The 21359-nt window shown below is 41.8% G+C and overlaps 2 protein-coding genes across 2 annotated transcripts in view; both read right to left on the bottom strand.

Moving 5' to 3' along the window:
* Window positions 1-9468, bottom strand: part of VLDLR (very low density lipoprotein receptor) — a 32221-nt gene extending 22753 nt beyond the window's left edge. The window contains exons 1-2 of the mRNA XM_010725623.2: window positions 9251-9468; window positions 8855-8963 (exon numbers count right to left, since the gene is read on the bottom strand). Coding sequence (XP_010723925.1) covers window positions 8855-8963; window positions 9251-9468 — 327 coding nt within the window. The remainder of the gene's footprint in view (window positions 1-8854; window positions 8964-9250) is intronic.
* On the bottom strand, window positions 7751-20339 carry KCNV2 (potassium voltage-gated channel modifier subfamily V member 2). The gene is made up of 2 exons (XM_031557278.1): window positions 18990-20339; window positions 7751-15232 (listed from the first exon to the last, which is right to left on the bottom strand). Exons 1-2 carry the CDS (start codon window positions 20337-20339, stop codon window positions 14954-14956), a joined length of 1629 nt encoding a protein of 542 aa, XP_031413138.1. The 3' UTR covers window positions 7751-14953.
* Between the last annotated feature and the right edge of the window lie 1020 nt (window positions 20340-21359).

The following is a 21359-nucleotide window of genomic DNA, read 5'->3' as shown; positions in this document are numbered from 1 at the left end:
GAAAAAAACCTGAAAGAAATATAGAACAAATGTGTACTGAATAATAAGTGCCAGCGTAAAACAGACATCTAGGAAGAAGTGTGATATATCCCTCTCCAATTTTCAGGTTACTGAGAAGAATAAACTAATGCTTGAAATCTAGCACAGACATGTTTCCAATTCAGAGAATTAAACATAGCAGTGAAACTAAGTTATACTTAAAGACTATTTCAATAATCAGAATAGCAAAAAGTTCTATGAGAGCATCTACTTAGGTGAATATGATTTGATGTTTTGTGTTCCTTCTCTGAATTTTTAAATTATGTAATAATTTGGAGTGACTGCTAATTTCTCTTAGCAAAATTTGAAGAATACCACTTTTGATTAAGTAAACATTAGTTATGGTTATGCTAAAGATGACAGTATTTTTCTGCCAGAGAAAACTTTACTGCAAAGATAGAACTTAAATACATAGTTTGTGCTGAAAGTAATGCCTTCTATTTATTTCCATGGAAACCACAGAAGAAAAGCACAATAACATTCTCTGGTAAATTCTCAGCTACAAAACACTGTTTTTCAATATAGGGACTACTATTATCTCTGCATTTTTACCAGCAATAAACAAGAACCCACATGCCACACTTATAAACATCTGCACCAGTGAAGGTGCAGCTGGTAGGATGGCATAGTTGCTATGGATGATGTTGCCTACACAGTCCTTCTTTCACTGGCCCATACATGGAAGTCAGAAGGCTCCAAATTTCTGCTATACAGGGTGTGGTAGGACAGTTCAGCCAAGACTGGCAGTATGCTTCATGCTCTTCAAACTGGTATAGGGCCTGGCATTATTGTGTTGCAAGAAAAAGGTGCCTTCTTTAGCTTGACTCTGGAAGTTCAAGCCTTCAGCTTAGTCAGCATTGTCATGTAGTGGTCAGAGCTGATGTTTTGTCTGGGCTCCAGGAAATCTGGAAGGACCGCCTCTTTTCTGTCCCAAAGGCAGTGCACATCTCTTTACCTTACTGAGGACTGTATCCAGAACTTTTTCTTTGATGGGAAATTCATGTCTGCTCCAAGGACTTCCACTTTGACTCTAGATCATATTGTTGATACCACATCTCATCGCTGTTAATAATGAGGTCCAGGAAACTGTCGCCTTCAGCCTCATATTAGTTCAGTAGGTCCTGACAAACTTCCGTAAGTGTTCTACAGTGTTCTTTGTTCAGATAAGCTGGTAGAGATGCTCTTCATTTTGCAGTGTGACGGTTGTACGTGCCCATCTGGAATATGGCTTATCTTTCCTGCCACTATTGCCACTGCTGAAATACACCACCCAATGGCTCACTGTGCTTCCATCCAAACAATTTTTGTTACTTTATGGAGGAATCCAGCTACACAACTTTTCTTCATACACATTAAAGTTATGTCAGTTGAAGCCAAATTTTGAAAAGCACTGCTAGAAAATGAGAAAGAGGGAGCAGATGGAGAGGAGAGGTACAGGACGAAATGCCTAACTGCTTAAGATACTTCACTGAGCGGACTCTTTTCCAACCACAGTGAAGGTGACAATGCAGTGCTGTTTCTTTCGCACCAGGTGTCTATGACTGTAAAGTATGAGGGATAGATTTTCTGGGAGACTCAGAGGGGAGGTTTTTTTCAGTGTTCTTTTGTCTGAAATGCACTTGACAAGGACCTCCAACTACTTCATACTATCTAAACTGTTTAAATTACTGTCAGCATCTTAACAGAGCTAGTGATACTTTCTTTTTTTCTTGCCAAAAAGAAAATGGAAGTGCATATACAGCAAGTAAATGTGCTACTTGCTCAGAAGAGAACATCTTCCAGAAATGACAGGGCACCTATTTTAAAGCAGTTGTCCAGGGAAGTGACAGTCTCCACTGCACTCCAAAGCCAACACTTCCCTCTGGTGCTCTATGTAGTAGACACTGGAGTGTGAGCAGCCAATCTTAAGAGGGCTAGGACAGTCTAGCACAGAAAAGGTCATTGTTTTTTAGAGGACAGATGACCTTGGCGTACCATTCTTTGGAAATGAATACAGATATTCAGACAAGTGTTACTGCATATGTTTCTTCAAAAAGCAGAAAAAATGTACAGAGTGATTCTGAATTTGTTTCTGAGTACTCTGAATGTCCTTCTGAGAACAAAGTGTGATCATTAGAATTTGCAAGTAATAGGAGTGGGAGGAGAGGATGAATTGAGACTATGTGTACTGCAGTTAAGCCTATCAGTTGTGATATTTTGCTTCTTAATCCCATACATCTCTCATCTAGGTCAGACTTGTCAGAATGACCCAGGGCCATCTCCACGTGGGTACACCACATGACATGCAGGGGCTTTCTGCATGAGTGTTCTATTCCTATAGTATGTCTAAAAAAATAGTACTGATCTAGTAATTTAGTACTAGTATTCTTTAAAGTCATTTTTTTGCCTTTGAGTTTTCTTTCTTTCACCTTAAAAACTGACTCATTTAAATGTTGCTGCATTAATCAGGGCACATTTCCTTCTAAATTCTTGGAAGAAATCTGTAGAGTTCATAAGACCATTCACAAATTCAAGTCGAAAATCAGTGTAAAAACCAGTCCTTCATTAATGTATACAGCATTCCTCAAGTGCTTTTTGAAAACACATAAGTTTATTTACTCTAAACATAACTCTTTTCTAGCAGCTTTCTGTATTTTCTGCTTGGAGTTTAAAGCTCTTTTATCAAGTTGGTTCCGTAAAGCTCTATTCTGTAATTGCACTTTCTTTCACTCTTGAACCTCTGTTTTCTTTAAAGCCCTTGTTTATTTTAATTCTCAGTGCGTGCAAAGTCCCAGACCTATTTAGCTGTAGTGCCCAATACTACAAGCAAGTGTCACTTACAAAGCAGTATTCAGTAGAGGCACTGAGGGAAGGGATGAGCACTGATGTCAGAAAATATGCCTGGTATTTCCAATCTTAGATACCAGCAGCAAATTGTTACATATGTCCAACATTTTCTATATTTGTGATTTTTGCTGGTATTAGTCATGTATTTAAACTTTAGTGAAGGGCTGTACTAGTTGAAATGAGTTTGGTCAACTTGTCATCTGCTGTCATCAAAGGTGGTTTTAACTATTGGATTCTTAAGTTTTTTCCTTCAAAATTTGTCTTACAAGTACAGCTGTGCTTTACAAAATAAAAGTCTTATGGATTCACTATTTGCCCTCTCATCCTCACATCAGCAACGCTGCTTTAGCTTTTCAGTCTGTGTTAATCACATTGTGTCTACATAGGTTATATCTTTTATCAGAGTAGCAGAATAGTAATGAAGAACATAAGGGAGGGAACCAACAAGAACTCTTGGTGTATAGGCATATGTGAGTAGGTGTTAGAAGTACTGAATTTAGAAGTCATTGGGAGGGTTTTCTATGTTTGTAAAACAGATGGCCACTTAAGTGGGAGAAGAAAAAAAAAAAGACAAAAACCAAACCACAACAACCACCAAAAACCTTAGCATATATACATCTTAGCACTTTATAGGCATGTCTGATAGAGCCTTTTTTGTGTGTGGAAAGAACTAATGTGAAAATTGGTTCAGTATTAGTGAAGTTTCTGCTTCCCAAGGGTGGTTAGATGAAGAAAATTGTGTGCCACAACACCTGCTATTAAGTTATCTTCACAGCATGGTGATAGCATCAGTTTTTGTGACAGTCAAAACCATCCTTCATATGGCTGAAATGCTTCCAGAAGCTGTTTTACAAATCTGTGCCACTGCATTTTCCACTTGTGCTTTTCTATTGTTTGTGATGATTTTTCTTTTCCTCTGTTTACCTGAGGAGGTTAAATGTTTAGAAGGAGATTCATATTTCAAGTCCTTCAACAGTAGGCAGTGGAAAGAACAAGCTGTACCAACTTAAAGGCTCAAAGGCTTTAAACTAGGTATGAAGGGGCACTAGCGGTGAGCCTGGTGAATGATGCTGAGGCTGGGGGTGAAACAAGGGGCTCAGCTGAAATGCATCTACACCAATGCACACAGCATGGGCAACAAACAGTAGGAGTTGGAAGCCATCATGCAGCAGGCAAACTGTGACTTAGTTGCAATTATGGAAACATAGTGGGATTTCTCTTATGGCTGGAGTGCTGCAGTGAATGGCTATAAGTTCTTCAGAACTGATAGTGGTGTGGCTCTCTATATTAGAGAGTGTTTCAGTGTTGAGTTTGGGGCTGACACCCCAACAGTGTTGAGCTCTATATCTATAGATAAGGATCAGGGGGAAGGCCAACAAGGCTTACATCCTTACATCCTGGTGGGGTCTTTTACAGACCTCCTAACCAAGATGTAGAGACAGATGAGGTGTTCTATGAGCAGCTGGCAGAAGCTGTGCAGTCGTCAGCCCTTGTTCTCATGGGAGACTTCAACTTCTCTGAAATATACTGGAAATATATACATAGTGTATATATATAGTGTATATACATAGTGTATATATATATATAGTGTATATACATAGTGTATATATAGTAGTAAAGAAAGCAGTCTAGGAGGTTTCTAGAATGTGTGGAAGATTACTTTCTGATGCAGTTGATAAACGAGCCTACCAGGGAGGTGCCCCGCTAGACCTGCTAGTTAAAAACAAAGAAGGACTGGTGGGAGATGTGGACATTGAGAGCTGTCCTGGACAGAGTGACCATGAAATGGTAGAGTTCTCAAATCTTGGTGAAGTCAGAAGGGGACCAACAAAACTGCTACCTTGTCTTCTGGAGGGCAGACTCTGAACTGCTCAGGATGCTGGTAGGGAGTGTCCCTTGGGACACAGTCCTGAAGGGTAAAGGGGTTCAGGAAGGCTGGTCACTCCTAAGAAGGAAGTCTTAAAGGTACAGGAACAGACTGACCCCCTGCGCCATGAGATGAGCCAGAGGGGAAGAAGACTGGTGTGAATGAACAGAGAAGTTTTTCTGAGGCTGTAGGAGGAAAGGAGAGTCCACCTCCTGTGGAAGAAGGGATGGGCAACTTGGGGATAGTACAAAGAAGTTGTTCAGATATCCAGAGAGAAAATTAGCAAGCCAGAAGCCCAGCATGAGCTCAATCTGGCTGCTGTAGTGAAAGAGAACAAAAAAACTTTTTTACAAATGTATTAACAGAATGGAAAGGGCTAAGGAGAAATCCCATCTGGATGCAGTAGGGAGCATGACCACTGAAGATAAGGAAAAGGCTGAGGTTCTCAATGCCTTTTTTATGTCTGTCTTTAAAAGTCATACTGATTATTCTCGATGTACTCTAACCCTGACCTGAAAGTCTGGAATGGGGAGCAGAATAAACCACTCATGATGCAGGTGAAAACAGCTTGAGACCTACTACTCCATCTGGACTGTCACAAGTCCATGGGGCCAGATGGGATTCACCCCAGGGTACTAAGGGAGCTGTCAGAGGTGACTGCCAAGCAGTTTTCCACCATCTACCACTATTCCTGGTCAACCAGAGAGGTCTCAGAGGATTGGAGATTGCCAATATGATTTCAATCTACAAGAAGGGTCATAAGGAGAATCCAGCAAACTACAGGCCCATCAGCCTGACTTCAGTGCCAGGAAAGGTTGTGAATCAGATCATTTTGAGAGAGATCACACAGCCTGTGCAGGACAATTGGGAGATCAAGCCCAGCCAGCATAGGTCCATGAAAGGCAGGTCCTGCTTGACAAAGTGAGGCGCCTGATGGATGAGGGAAAGGCTGTTGACATACCATACCTGGACTTCATCAAAGCCTTTGACACTGTATCCCACAGCATTTCCCAGAAGCTGGCAGGCCAAGACTTGGACAGGTACACTCTTTGCTGCAAAAAGAACACGCTGAGGGGCTTGGCCCAGAGTGGTGGCGAGTGGAGTTAAATCCAGCTGGTGTTGTGTCACAAGTAGTTTTCACCAGGAGTCAATAATGGGGCCTGTCTTGTTCAATATCTTTATCAATGGCCTGGATGAGGGCACTGGGTGTAGCCTCACTAAGTCTGCAGATGACACCAAATGGAGGAAGTGTCAATCTGCCTGAGTGTAGGAAGGCCATGGAGAGAGTTCTGGACAAGCTGGATAGCTGGGCTGAGGCCAATGCAATAAAGTTCAATGAGGCCAAGTGCCGGATCCTGGTCTTCATCCAAAACAACCCCAGGCAAAGCCTCAGGCTTGGGGCAAAGTGTCTGGAAGACTGTGTGGAAGAAATGAGCATTTCAATTGACACTTGATTAAACGCGAGCCAGCAGTGTGCTCAAGTGGCCAAGAAAGCTAATGGCTTCCTGGCTCGTATCAGAAATAGTATTGCCAGCAGGAGCAGGGAAGTAATCGTTCTGCTGTACTCAACTCTGGTGAGGTAACACCTCAAGCCCTGTGCTCAGTTTTGGGCTCCCCACCACAAGAAAGACATGGAGGCCCTGGAGCATGTCCACAGAGGGCAACAAAGCTGTGACGGGTCTGGAGCACAAGTCTTACGAGCAGCTAAGGGAGCTGGGATTGTTCAGTCTGGAGAAGAGGAAGCTCAGGGGAGACCTTATCATTCTCTACAGCTACCTGAAAGGCAGTTGTGGCAAGGTGGGTTTTGACCTCTTCTCCCACATAACTAGCAATAGGACTAGAGGGAATGGCCTCAAGTTGCACCTGAGAAGATTCAGGTTGAATATTAGGAAAAAAATATTGTCTGAGTGAGTAGTAGGTGCTGGAATGGGCTGCCCAGGGAGGTGGCTGAGTCACCATCTCTGGAGATGTTCAGGAAATGTTTAGATGTTGTACTGAGGGATATGGTTTAATGGGGAACTATTAGTGGTAGGTGGACGGTTGGACAAGATGATCTTGGAGGACTCTTCCAACCTTGGTGATTCTATGGTTCAAAGTTATCTTTGAGAAATGTCTGAATGAAAGCTTTTTCTTTCATAGATGATGACTGAGCTTCATAGTCTCTGCACGTCAGAATCTGCTTTGCTGCTCAGGTATGACGAAGTGCACATTGCAACCAGTCCTTAAAATAAACAGCTGTATACAGAACAAATGCATTATATGCCATAACATCACATCTCTAAGTGCTTGACTACTTCTGCTTTGGATGCAGTTTGAGTGCCCTTGATCTTGCTTTGTTCTGTAATCTTATGGTGCATTATAGTAGAAAGTGTGTGTCTGCTTCAAGACAGTGAGGTGCTGCTCAGACTGCCCCTGCGTCAGTGCATAGGCTATTGCTTTCTGCCACGTAAGTTGCATTGTTACACTACCTAGAATACTTGTTTTCCTTCTTTTTCTCCTTTTCTCTCTTTCATTTTTTATTGGTTTCCCATATAAAGCTTTTTATTGTTGGGCTGTTGTTCTTTTTTTGTTTGTTTTGTTTTTAATGGAAGTGAAGGAAGATGAGCACAGTAACTGTTTCATTAAACCAAACTGATTTTCAGATTATTTTCTTAAGGTCAATATTCTTTTGTTTAACTGAATGCTCTTCAGAACAAAGAAGAGGCTGGGAGTGGAATCCAAAAGGTACGAATGAAGACTGAAGCACTGTATTTTCACTAAGGAAATTGTATTAATGCTGGACTGACCACTGTTCTGGTCAGGATTCTGTATGACTGACCACAATCAGAAACCATATTTATACATAAAAGTTCTTTTTCAGACAGTAATGCAAAGTGTCTATGGATAAGGCACATAATATAGTGAATTTGAACCTTTAATGGTGAGTTACATATGATGGGTCTGATTTGTTTCAAAGGTGGATTTTGTGGAAGAATTTGAATACCAAGTGGAAATAATGGTTTGTATGGAAAGAGAAACACTGTCATGCACATGAGGACATGGCCTCCCTCACCAACAAACCAAAGCTATAAACCAACAGGCATTTACAGATTTCCAAAGAGGGAGGAACTGGGGAAAAGCACCTGGTGCAGAAGGAAAAATGCCAAGGGATCTGTGTTAGTGCAGTGGTGCTATTACAGTGGTGCTATTACAGCTGCACAAGAGCAGGGAAAGCTTGTGACAAGAGACAAAGTAGGTTCTTGGTGCTTAGAGGTTTGTGTGACTTTCTTCTTTCCCAGCCCCTCAGGTGCCAATTGATCTGATAACTGTTACTTTCAGTTCAGCAGCATGCTTGCTGCAACATAAGCCACAAGGATTTTTCTTTCTGCCTCCACTAGTGGCTCTGGCATTTCTCAGGTTATTCACTCCACTAATCACTTTGCATACCCACTAGAGACTTGTGTGTGGTGCTGCTGAATTAATTTCTAGTAATGATCTGATAACACTAAACAAATGTTGCATGCTTTAACACCAGAGCATGAGATAAGCTGCAGAGTTGTATGAGCGGGCCAGCAGGCAGCCTGGTAACAGCCAGTACCAGACCTTACCTTCACAGGGAATCATGTTAATCTCCTGGGCTGGCTCAGCTTCACAGTCAAACTCTTCTACAAATCTGTGTACAAAATGACACAGGTCTCATCACAGCATGGCAATGAAGCAAAGCACACATTGTATCGTATGGGAAATGCCCCCAGAAAATCAGCATTGTTTTAAATTCACCATGCCCCCAAAAGTGGAGTGAAAACTGGTTGAGACCAATTCTTTGATTGTTTATGTGTCATTCTGCTAATAAAATCTTCAGTATTGATGTAAAACAGAATCACAGAATCACTGAGGTTGTAAAGAGCACTAAGATCATCTAGTCCAACCATCAACCCATGCCTGTGACCTGCTCTATGCCATGTCCCTTGGTGTCATATTTACACATTTCTGGAACACTTTCAGGGATAGTGACTCCACCATCTCCCTGGGCAGCCTGTGCCAATGTCTCATCACTCTTCCTAAGAAATTTTTCCTAATACTCAACATGAACCTCCCCCTGAAGCAACTTGAGGCCATTTCCTCTTGCCCTACCACTGTTACCTGGCTGAAGAGGCTGATCCCCACCTCTCCACAGTCTTCTTTCAGGCGGTTGTAGTGAGTGATAAGGTATCCGTTGAGGATCCTTTTCTCCAGAAATGATCCATTCAGCCTGAAGTTAAGAGAACTTTGTCATCAATGGCTAATTTTCTGGTGTAAATATTCATACCTTTTTTTTTGCTTAAGCTGTCTTGGACATAGGTGTACTGAATATTAACTATACATCCTCTAGATCTGCCCAGAATCAGTTCCCTTCCTGTACAGAGACTCTGTGGGAAGCACTTCAAACTTTAGAATTTCATTTTAGAAATGAAATTTAGCAAAATGAATCACCAGTGGCTGAGCTGTCATTAGATTGAAGATCCATTTAGCCCCGAGTGGCAATAACACCAGTTTTACAGTGCTATTAAATTACTCCTTTCTTGTAGGCGCTCTTGTTGGCAGTGCTTCGTGCAGGCCCAGGCTTTCAGCGTGCTCGGTGCCTGAAGCTGAGTGAGGTGAAGCTCGCGCAGTGTGCATGCAGGGGCCCTGGCAGCCTCAGGCCTGCGGGCGGCAGCAGCGAACAATTTTCCACACAGGGACGGCGCTCCCCGGGAGGACCCCTCCCTCTCCCCCATCGCGGCGGAACAGCCGTCGCAGCTTGTGTGTGATGAGGGAGTGTGCCTGAACTTCTAGAACATGCTGTTTCTGGTTTTTGTTTGCTTGCTTGCTTGCTTGTATCCTGATTGCTTACCCATATAAAATATTTGGATGTTAAGAAGTTTAGATGTCAGGCCAGTCAGAACCTCAGGAGTTGTGTCTGGAGCAGCCTGAGGTGATGTGCGTGCAGATCTGGCTCAGTTTGTCACACGGAGCTCTTTCCCTTCAAAGTCCGACCTTGCTGTTGCAGGTGGCCTGCTCTGTGTTTCTGCACTCTCTGCCTTTGCCTTCATTTGTTGGCTTTGGTGAGGAAGTAAAAAGAGTTTCCTACTGAGCAAGGCTCTTGTTATGGGTATGGAAAAGCACAGTTGTTCTCAGTGACCACCTTCTCTTTGCCAGGCAGTAGTGTTTTAGGCAGTCTGTTCTGCCAGAACCAGCAGTTTGTATGAGCTTTTGGTAGCTCGATGAACTGTTACTAGTGATGTTGAAAGGCTGACTCTTAGGGATGTTAGTAGTTTATCTCGTTTTTAATTAGGGAAAATGATTTGCTTGTAAATGGATCAAGTTGGGCTCAGAAGTTAGAATGACAATACAGACTCATTTGACAGTGTTGAAATGAGCTCTGACGAGTTTTATTTTGAAAACTTTCATAATCTCTATCTCGGAAAATAGCTGGAGAACATTTTAATTTTTCTCAGCGTATTTCCATTAAATTACCTATGTACATAAAAAGCTAATACCTCTGGCCTTTTCATTTCAAAATCCAAGATAAAAAGCTGGATTACAGTCAAATGCCTTGTAATTTCTCTACTACTGAATAAAGAAGTTAGTAGAAATTTTGTCAATAGCAATAAGCATGAATCAAGTACTTTTACACAACATAAAAATGGAACACTCTAAATAGTTAAAGCTACTTTTTAGCAAGCAGATTCTTGTTCTCCCTCCTAGGTCTTTTGATGGTCATTATTTTTCTCCAGAAACTTTAAATTATACCTAGTTTACAATCATTAAAATTATATGTATTTATAGACTAAATATTACCATTTGCCTTAGAAGCCTGGGAATAGCACCAGATGCATATTAATCTATAGCTGTACACTAGCTACCCCTTTAATTGCTATCTTTGTGAATGAGAAAAGCAAACAGCTGCTGATTTGCATTTTAAAAGTGATGTTCTTCTGAGACATGGATTTGTGCAAAATCATATTCTAATTGGAATTATTTTCACTGTCTCGTGTAGGGACAGTCTCTCCAGATTTCCAACATCCCTGCCTGCTGTGGTGTTTGTTTGTTTATTTTTGTTTTGCTTGTTTTTTGTTTTACTACAATCATTTGAAGGCCTAAAATGAGTAGAACAAGCAACAACACTGAGCTTGAAAATGAAGGCCATCCAGATAAAGAGTATGTTTCTTTGTGTACCAGGGACAACATTTGCTAAGTGTGAGGTGAAATATAATGACAAAACATATTTTCCTTCTCCTTCTAGGACTCATTAATATATGTAGTTGCTTAAAATGAAAGACATGAATATGGCTGCATTCTAAGATTTCTAATTTCTTGGTGGCTTGAGAAAAACCTCCATCCTGCTTTACCAAAACCTTAGTTATACCAAATTAACATTGCATAAAACAAGCCCTATTGTATACCTTTAATGGTATTACCCATCTTTGTTGTGTCTAAGCATATTTTCCCTTGAAATGGTTATTCTGAAATCTTTTGATTGTCAAAGCCCTATGGCATTTAAGTAATCAAATTATCAAAGCTACCTTGTGTTATTTTTTATTATTATTGTGTAGCACTTAGCTGTTTCATTTTGCAGTAATCTGGGCATACTTTTGATGCCACTTAAAGTCTTCCTGGATATGGCAGAGTAAATTAACTTAGGGTCTTTCTCAGAAGGAACCATTGTGTCAGCAGCAACAACACCACCACCACAATGGCAAAATACAGTGTCCAGTTTCAAAATCAGCTGACAAAGATACACACAGCCCACTGTGGGTGGTCAGGAGTTTGCTCTGTGTGAGGATGAACTCCTTCCTTCCTCTGACCTGGCTAGAGCATCTAAGCCAGTTTGTATGGTAAGAGCCTCAGGCAGGAATTTGACAGGTGGGAGAGACATACCATTCCTCTACAGAAATTTCTGGTACTGACACAACTTGGGCATTCAGAGTAGGTTGCCATTGGGGGACCTCTGTTTTAGGCATAATCTATTGGAATACATGGACTTAAACTCATCACCCCTGCAATAAAATGTGGCAAGCCACAAGGCAGAAAGCTGCAGGAGATAGTCTGGAAAATGAAACAATGAGTTGGTAAAGAAAACTCAAAACACTAATTTCTGGTTTGCTGGAAAATGCATTACTCCAACAAGAACCTGTTTCTCTGCTGCTTACAACAGGGCTAGCATCAGATTATTACAAAACCAATCAAAATTCTAATCCTCCCCTAGATAGTCACATCTGTGTTTTAAATGAATTGACAGAGGAATCACAAAGGCACCAAAGCTGCCATTAGCAAGATAGGATTGGGTTTCGGAGAGAGGAGTGAGTAAGTGTACTGGGAAAGAAGAGTGTGCAGTGGGTGTTAGTGCTAAGGTAGCTTTAATATTCAGAGTAGTTAGGTAGGATTTGGCAATATTGTCTTCTGAAGAATAAGAAATTAGTTTCCTCCATGTCTGAAAATATTTTGGTCTGTAACCATTATCCCACAGGGCATTGTGAGTCCTGCCTTCATGTAGCTGCAGTATGTGCAGACTGACTGGCTTTTGAGGCCCAACAGACTGTATTGTCTGTCTGTATTCTTCTGTCAACGAAGAGTGAGTGTTTGGGGATATTCTGCTGCCTAGTCAGTGCTTTTGTAGGTCTTTTTTGATTAAAAGTCTGTGACACACACCCCTCTGCCTGCGAAGTGCTGCAAACCTTAAGCTGTACAGACTTTTCTGCTCTGTCAGTAGTGGGTCACTGTGTAGAACAGATTCAGCTACAGAGGTGGGAGAGACCCTCCAAGCTATATTTGAACAGTTAGAACAGAAGTATGGGACGTGTGTGTAAAAATCATACTGAACTGGTAAGAAAGCACTTATTGAAGACATTCAGTTGTAACTCTTAATTAAAAGAGAAAACTGTCCTTTTTTTCCTGCTCATGTTTTGTGTGGAAAGTTTATTCCGGTACTTGTCTACTTGAACATGTCCTGCATGTAAAACAGGTGGGTGGAAAATGGGGCTGACAGTCTATCTGGAGTCTGCGGCCATAAGGAGGACCAACCTCAGCAGAAGAGGTGCTCATGTTCTGGATTTCTCGATGTGGCAAGAACCTGCTGAGCTTCATGCATGAACATCTCATCTGTGTGGTACATGCAAGCTTCTTCAGACAGAGAAATTAGGGTGTTCCATATACTGGAATGTTGGGTGGTCATCAACATTTAAATCTTTAAATGGATCTAACTGAATGAATGTAAGCTAATGGACCAAGCTGCATATTATAAATGCAGCGCAGTTATTCTTTCTCTCTTTTACTTACCTGCTACCACCTCACTGAACTGCAGTGAGGGTCTGAGAGAGTGACTTCCTTTGGTTTCAGGATGCTCCTGGTTCTGATGTTGCTTCCCGAAGGACAATGTAAATTCATGCTACCTTACAGCCAAAAAGTAAATCAGCTGCTTCTTCTCAGTGAGTGCCAGGATTGTGTCTGCTGCAGTGTGTGCCATCCACAACAGCAAGTATCTATTGCATTCAACTCAAGCTGTGCCTTAAAGTCATGGTTTAGTTTTTAACAGCTGATCAGTGCACAGTGTGCTGACTGCCATTCCTACAGAATGAAATGACAGATGGGCTTATAATACTTTTGTCTGGAGATAGAGAATGAGAAGGGCAACTTGGTTACTAATTACCTTCTCATCACTGAAAGGAAGAATGGCCCTGTGCTTGACACACTGTGCATGGACGTGACAAAATTAATGAACTTTTTTAACCTCAGCTGTCTAAGGAGTGAGCTTTGAATATGGCTATTTACATTCAACAGGGCAGCACAGAAACATCATGGGTGTTCAGAAATATAAAATGCACCTCAGTTGTCAGGCTGTTTCACAGCAAGAGTGTTGTGTTGTGCTGCTGAGCAGCAGTCATTTCCATTGCTTCTTTTTATTACTGTGTTTACTCTATGTGAATCTGAGTATCAATTAAATAACTTTCAGATGTATTGTTCAGATTCCTGATATTTAACTGCTAGAGCTGCTCTTATGTAGAAAGAATATTCCTGATATGCAGCCACCTAATGCATGAAATGCTGATCCTGTTCAACATTCTTCTTGTTGCTATTTGTTATTTAGTTCTAGGGATGAGATTCTGATACGTGCAGAAGTCCAGCCATGTGAGAAGTCTCAGTACTCAAAAGAAGTATGGAGCCCCTGGAGGTGAACCAACGTGTCAGACGTGTGTCCTAATAATGGCTGTGTGTACCTTGTCTTTAAATGATGTTTAAATTTGGCTACAGTTAAGTGCTGATAAGATCCTTTGCATGAAAAGTCTTTATGAGATATTATCTATTACACATTTCATTAGAGATTTTTACAGAATATTTCTCTATCATTTATGTTCTCTGACAGGCCTATTCTTATTTTAACAATTCAATAAACAAATATATTAGATGCTGTAGAATAAAGTAGTTTATCACCTAATCCTACACCTAGAGAAGCTTTTGGCTTGGAAGTATCTGCAAAACTGATGACATTTATCAGCTCATACTCCAGATATCCCCACTAATTCTTGACATAATAGAAAATGATTACAGAGGTGGTAGAGGGAGAAATAGTAAAACCAGCATGTTGCTCACCTAGGTGTGAAAATAGGAGTCGCTTGCAGTGCTACATTTGGAAAATACAATTGGGACACTGATAGCCAAGCTATCAGTGCAAGTGGAAACTGAAAGCTTAAGGAGTACAGATGCTGCTAATATTAAAAAAAGCATCCTAGGCTGTTTTCCTTATTTTGAAAACTGATGCAAAACTGATTTCTGCGATGCAGTCAATGTAGTGAGTATTCTATAAGAAATTTAATTTTTAAGACTGCCCTGGCAGCAGAGAAGTGGCCAACCCTTAATTACAGCGTATTTGTTGGGTTTTTCTCTCTTTGGTCTGATTTGTTTTCAGCAAGGGTCTGGCCAGTTGCAGGCGTCCCATCTTCTTGTGGGTCTAATTTAGAGTTTCTGGGTTGTACGTCTGAAGAACATCATTTAGATATCTCACAAGCGCATGAGCTCATGAACGTAATTTTGCCAATTAAAAAAAAAAAAAAGCTATTTTAATCTGAGCCTTTTTTTTCTTTCAAATACAGCTTCCTTGCAGGCATATTTCACTGCCTACTTTTTGTTACTTTCAGCCTTTTCAGTTCTTCTTTAGTTAGCTTTGCTGATTCATTTCTTTTCCTCCAACTTCTCTGTTTCAGCCTCACATCCAAAGCTCTGCTCCTATCCGTGTTGTGGCAAGGAGCGAGCTCCACCTTCTCCGCAGCATTCAGAGATTTTCTTCATGGCTCTCCGTGTGAAGTCCACCTTCCCCCTCTCTTTCTTGAGAGCAGTGTACTCGTAGGCTTTCAGTTTGCTGTAATAGTCTGAGAACTTGTTGTAGAGGATAGAGATGGGCATGCCGTTCAGGATTATCCCGAAAGCAATGCACAGGAATGCAAACAGGCGGCCGAGGTGAGTTTCTGGACACATGTCTCCATATCCCACAGTGGAGATGCTGACCTATGGGCAAACCAGCATTCAGCTTATTAGCAGGGAGGATACATACAGGCACTTATCTCCTCAGCATTTCTCCAGATATGCACAGTGAGCAGGGGCAATTCTGAAGTTGATGAGAACACATGTCCTCTGTGTCTAAATCTGGCATGCTTATAGAAATCAGTATTTTGGGACTTACTGTGTAGGTTTTATTTTGAGTGTTAATATTGATTATCATGTATATACAAGTATTATGTACAATAAAAAACATGTGAAAAGCTATTTGTGAAATGTATTTCTATAACGTTAGCGCCAGTGGAAGAAGTGACCCAAGAGAATGAAGCGTATATATAATGATACAATTGACTGAATCTTTGAATGATACGAGGAGCTATGGAAAAAAAAATAAAGATCTTACTCAATTGCCTAGAAGGCTGTGCACACTTGCAATATGTATATATTTATAGTGATAAATTGCTTGATCTGCCTCATCCTTTTTATGTCAGAGGTTAAACAAGCGTAGTCTCTGCATGCCTTCAGTAAGGAATGTTCCTGTTTGTTTCAGCTGATGGGTATACAAAAAGCTTCTCCTGAATTCACCCCTTTGAAGAAATTTTGGGAGTTGTTGAAAATGCTTCTGTTTGGGAGGGAGAGAGGAATTTTCTTTTCACAAGAACTTCATAGAGTTTTTTTTGTATTTTTTTTTCTGAGCTTTCAAGATTTTCTCTTTTTAGACTACGTATGTATGAAGAAGCTTTGATGTATGGGCCCAGTACTGTATCAAGTACTGAAGTAAAATTTGTAAATTTTGTTTTCAGAATTCCTGGATGTTTGTTTATGAGGATGTTACATAAAGAATGATGTACTACCAACCAGACAACATGAAATAACTCCTAAGTTTTATTCTCCCACTATACACATCTTGAGTTTTAATGGTGTTTACATTTAGTAAAAATAACTTTTTTTCTTCATCAGGTAAAACTCGCAAGCTTCTGCAATGTGGCACTTCCTTGTATTATTCCTATTCAAGAGATGTTTTTCAGCCAATGAACTTTATTTAATCTTCTTCACAGTATCTAAAGAGAATGCATGTATCTGCAAAATGGTGATATAAAACTTCTGTAGAAATATGCCACCGGAAATAGGAGTTTCACTATAATGCCCTTGTGGCTTTAGCTCTGAATATAAGTCTTAAGAAGGTCATGGAGTGCAACCTTCCATCTTCTAACATGCTAAATAAAATGTTATTTCAAATGAAGTAAGCATTAGGGTACATGAGACAGCACTAGATAAGCGTATTTGTAGGATGCACCTTGTGCTTCCTGCAGAATAAAAAGGATTAGTCATTTGGTTTAATGGAAATTAAGTCACTGGATTTGAATGATAATACAGGATAAATATCTCCAAAAATAAATACTGAGATGAAGGCAAGATGTTTATCTCTAGCAGCCAGGACAAAACCATTATCCTGTGATAAGGTTCTGTTCCACTGGCACAGTCTTCTAATCGCTGTGACAGTTTGGGAGGAATACTTGTTCTCTCCTGTGGGTCAGATTGCAGACGTTGTTGGATTTTGAAATTTAAATGATCTGGATATCTCAGTTTTTATTCTTAATGAATGAATGGACTCTAAAAAAAGTTTTATGCCATAGAATTTCAATGTGCAAGCTACAGCATCTCTTTTGGAGACACTTGCTTTGCTAAGTAGGAATTTTTTAAGTAGTCATTGTTATGTAGATTTCAGAGCAGTACCTAAATAATCGTCGTGTTATCAACTTGCAGATGTGATCTCTAATGCTTTTTGCATGTATCCTGCATGTTCAGAAAATCACTGCAAACATATGGGGAACTTCCACATTTCATCAGCCACTGTTGAAACAGAACTGTTGGCCACAGTCTCCCTAGATGCTGCCCAGGAAGGTGTTCTCAGATAGGTTGATGTTGCTGTCCTGTGTGCCCTGTGCCAAGCTGATCATCCAGGATGAGGAGGTCTCCTGATTCCTTTGAAGTTTTTTTGCCTGGGCTTTCTTTCCTGGAAGGAAGCTGGGGCCAAGAGTGCCCCAGAACCATGCCTTAAATGTGGATTATGCAGGCCGGGATCAGTTGCCATGAGATGAAATATAGAAACTCTTCATATGGCAACAGGCTAAAACAAGTCATAGAGCAGTGGGAAGCCAAGACACACCCAGCTCCCCTCTGACTTGATTCAGGCTGCTGTAGGCACAGCTGCTATGGCATAACAGAGCTGTTGTTTTCCTTTTTTTTTTTTTTTATACTGCTAGTTGTTACAGAGAGGGATTTTTTCCCCCTCTCCTCAGCACCTGGGATATAACCACTGCCCTTTCCCTGCCAAAACGCTGTAGAGATGATAATTGAGAAGCTGCCATACCTGAGCATGAAGATTATCAGTTAAGCATTTACTCACAGCCCGTGGCTCCCTCTCCCAGCCTTCATTGTTTGTTAGTCCCCATAAACCCACAGGTGTTTCTTTTGTATTTGCAGCTCATCTTGAAGGATATAACTATCATTTTAATTGTTGAGTACACTGAGAAAATAGGGTTAAAATGTTGTAAGAAAATGCATGGCCATCCTTGATGGCAAACAGTTCCGAGGTGAGTTTGGGAAGCTGAATCATTCTGCCTTAGCCAGGAAACATTTAAGCAAGGGAGAGGGCATTAAGCTCTCACAGTTCTGTGTTCCTGGCTATAACTTAATGTCCCCACAAGGTGTGAACTTACCTTAGCCTGGAAAACACTGCCTTAAAAACATCTCTCCATATAACACAGTATATTACAGGTCAGTCTGATAGTTCAGACCTCAAGGTGATATGCTCAGATGTGCATCACCCCAGTGGCAGACTCTAGAAATGAGGTCATTCTGCCTTTCTTTCTGAGGCTTGTCAGCAGAAGCTCAGTCAGTTACTACCACCCCAATTGTTTTGAGAGGGACTAAAATCACACTCTTTCTGGCAGAAGCAGCAAAAAATATTCAAGATGACATTAACCAGCCACTAACCATCCCTCCCTGATGTGGGATGCAGACAGATGACCTAGATGTAGAGGGCAGTTTATCTCAATCCCCTGAGTTATTCTGCTTATTTTGTATTTATTTCTCTGCAAGACTGGCACACATTAAATAACCACCAATGAGTCTACATGTACAAACGTATCATGAAAATGGCACTTAAGGAGCAGAATGCAACAACTGCTGGTCCTAATGAATTTTAATAGCCTGAGCTCTGGGATGATTTAACTTTTCAAGTGTGACTGTCCAGAGTACCATGAAAAACAAAAAACACGTCTTACCCTCTTGAAGTTACATGATGGATCACAGTACGTCTTCAAGAACAGTGGGAATGAGAATCTTATGTCAACCTGCAATCAGCTAGACTGATTGGTTTGTTTGTTTTGGTAACACTGCCAACAGAATTTAGTGGAAAAATGCTTTTCTTTGTTATTTTGCACCCTTCTTTAAAAGGCAAGTATTGTCTGCGTTTGGTCAGATGGGTACATCAATGCCGACAGCCTGATTAAGTCCTGATTAAAGCTTACAACAGAGGTGAATAAGTGCATGCATGTGTGTGCATGAGTGAGTGCATATGTCCTGTAAGCTCAGAATTCAGAGCAGATGTTCACTGATCTGGGTCTTCTGTTTTCAAGACTGTCAGCATCTCTATCATGGGAGGGGAGAGGAGGGAAGGATTGGGAAGGAGGGAGGAGAGGGAAAGGGAAGGAAGGGGAAGATCTCTGGCTACCCAGCAAGGTGAGTTGAGTTTACTTACGGCAGCCCACCACCAAGCATGAGGGATGCTGGTGAAGTTGGTACTGGATACATCATGCTCCACTGTGTAGACCATGGCAGAGAAGGCGAAGATGCCCATGGCAATGAAGAGCAAAAGGCAGCCCACCTGCTGGTAGCACTGACGCAAGGTAAAGCCAAAGGCACGCAGCCCTGTGGAGTGGCGGGCCAGCTTGAGGATGCGGAAGATGCGCATGAGACGCATGATACGAAGTACTTGTCCCACTTTGCCCACCCGTCCCACCTTCTCAATATCATACTCATGCTGAGAGCCCCGACCTCGGGGCTGGTCATCATCAGTGAAGCATTCGAGCAACAGTTGCAGGTAGAGGGGCAGGATGGCAATGAGGTCTACAGCATTGAGGGCGCTGCTGGCAAAACGACGCAGATCTGGTGTGGAGACCAAGCGCAGCAAGTACTCCAGCGTGAAGAACACGATGCACAGAGTCTCAATGTGCTCCAGGACAGGCCGACTCTCTCCACTCTTCTTGTCTACCTGCTGCATCTCCTCCACTGTATTGAGCGCCAGAGCCACCACAGAGATTAGCACAAAGAAGCTGGAGGCCACTGCCATCACTTTGGCAGTGACTGAGGAGAAGGGCTTCTCCATGAGGTTCCAGAGGCGCCAGCGCTGGGGCCCATAGTAGCGCATGTGGTGGAAGAGCTGCTCATTCTCCTGAGCCTCTGCCTGGGAGCGCAGCTCACGCTGGACTTTCAGCTGTTCGCTTAGCTCGTCGCGACGCTCCTCGAAGCAGATGCGGCAGCAGCGGGGTGTGTATTTGAGCCGTACGCCCCAGTAGCTCAGCTCCTCCAGGAAGCTGCGTGGGCACAGCTCATCCCGCACACGGAGCACCCCTGAAGCATAGAAGTTGTACACCAGCTGAAAGACAGCTGGGTCTCGGTCGAAGAAGTACTCATCCACCTGGGCGGCGTAGTCATCACACAGGCCCAGCTGGCAGCGACGGTCTGTGGAAGTGGCCAGGCGGCCCAGGCGGGTCTTGGGATAGGTGGCCACTGCCTGGTAGGTGAGACGGTAGCTCTGGCCACCAACGTTAATGTTCAGCACGGATGAAGTGGAAGGCCTGGCTGGGGCCCCAGAGGAAAAGGTTGGGGAGAAAGGAATGGATGATGAGAGCTTGTTTTCTCCTTCAAACGGGTCCTCTGTTGGCCATTTTCCGTGGTCTTTTTCTTCTTCTTCCTCTTCTTCATCATCTACATAATAGTTGTAGTTTCCCTCTGGTCCAAGGAGCAGCATGGTCTGAGAGCTCACTGGAGCAGTACCAGAAAAATCACTCTGCTTGTCTAAACACACACCTTCATTATCCTTCCCCATGTTGGGCTGTGTGAAGACACTTGATACTTCCCTTTCTCTTCCTTTATGTTTAAGGAAAGGAAATTGTCTCCTCATGTTAAACTGCAACATACTATTTCTCCTTGTTTTTCTCCCTTATTTTCATCCACTTGGTTGAGAAATTAGCATCAGTCCTTTCTGGCACTAATAGGACGGAGAGTACCGCTTTCTTCTCTCTTTGCTGGTATCAAACACAGCAGCAGTTCTGCATTTTTCCTCTTGCCAGTTGCCACTCCAGTTGCTATGAAAGCTGAGTGTGGGATATAGACACATGAAGACTGCTGTTGACCGTTTTAATCTTGCTGACAGGGAAGATTTGAGTGCTTAGAGAAGGGGATTTAAAGGCTATTATCCTGTTTCAGCCTCATCTCCCTCAGGCTGTGACGTGAATGATTATGGATCCATAAACCTATGAAAAATCAGTATGGTTAAAAAAAAAATCCTAAAAGTCTATTGATAATAAAAAAACATATATTTCCCTAATTCAAGATTATAAGGATTAAGAATAATCTGAAAATGAAAATATCTGAGGAGCAGAGAGAAGAGAGGGTGGGAACACTACTCCTTTCATTCATCTACATGAGTATATGGGGGTCTTAGTTCTCTTTAATGAAAATTATAAATAATTAAAATGCAGATATTGTGTGGAAATTCATTATCATAGGTCTTAAAGTGCTTACCAAAGGTAAGAAAATAAATACAAATCCTTCTCATTCTGCAGTCTACCTGGTTGTGGGCTGAAGAAAGCTGCATCTGCTCGAGCCTTGGGCTGTGCTCTGAGACTGTGTCCATGCTCTTCTTGACACAGCGTAAGTGAAAGAGAACATGTGCATGTGTTTCTAGCATGCTGCTTTGCTTCAAGCTCTTCTTGAGATGCTGCAAAACAGAGCAAAACTGCTAGCTTTGGCAGCACCCTCACTGGTACAGAAGGTTGCAGTGAATGCCTGGAGCACCTGAAAGCCCAATTTTGTTTCTATTGCTTCTAAGTCAGGAGAAATTCTT

Source organism: Meleagris gallopavo, chromosome Z (assembly GCF_000146605.3).
Source record: "Meleagris gallopavo isolate NT-WF06-2002-E0010 breed Aviagen turkey brand Nicholas breeding stock chromosome Z, Turkey_5.1, whole genome shotgun sequence".
Lineage (NCBI taxonomy): Eukaryota > Metazoa > Chordata > Aves > Galliformes > Phasianidae > Meleagris > Meleagris gallopavo.
Note: the sequence above shows the minus strand (reverse complement) of the source record. Positions and strands in the feature narration are given on the sequence as shown.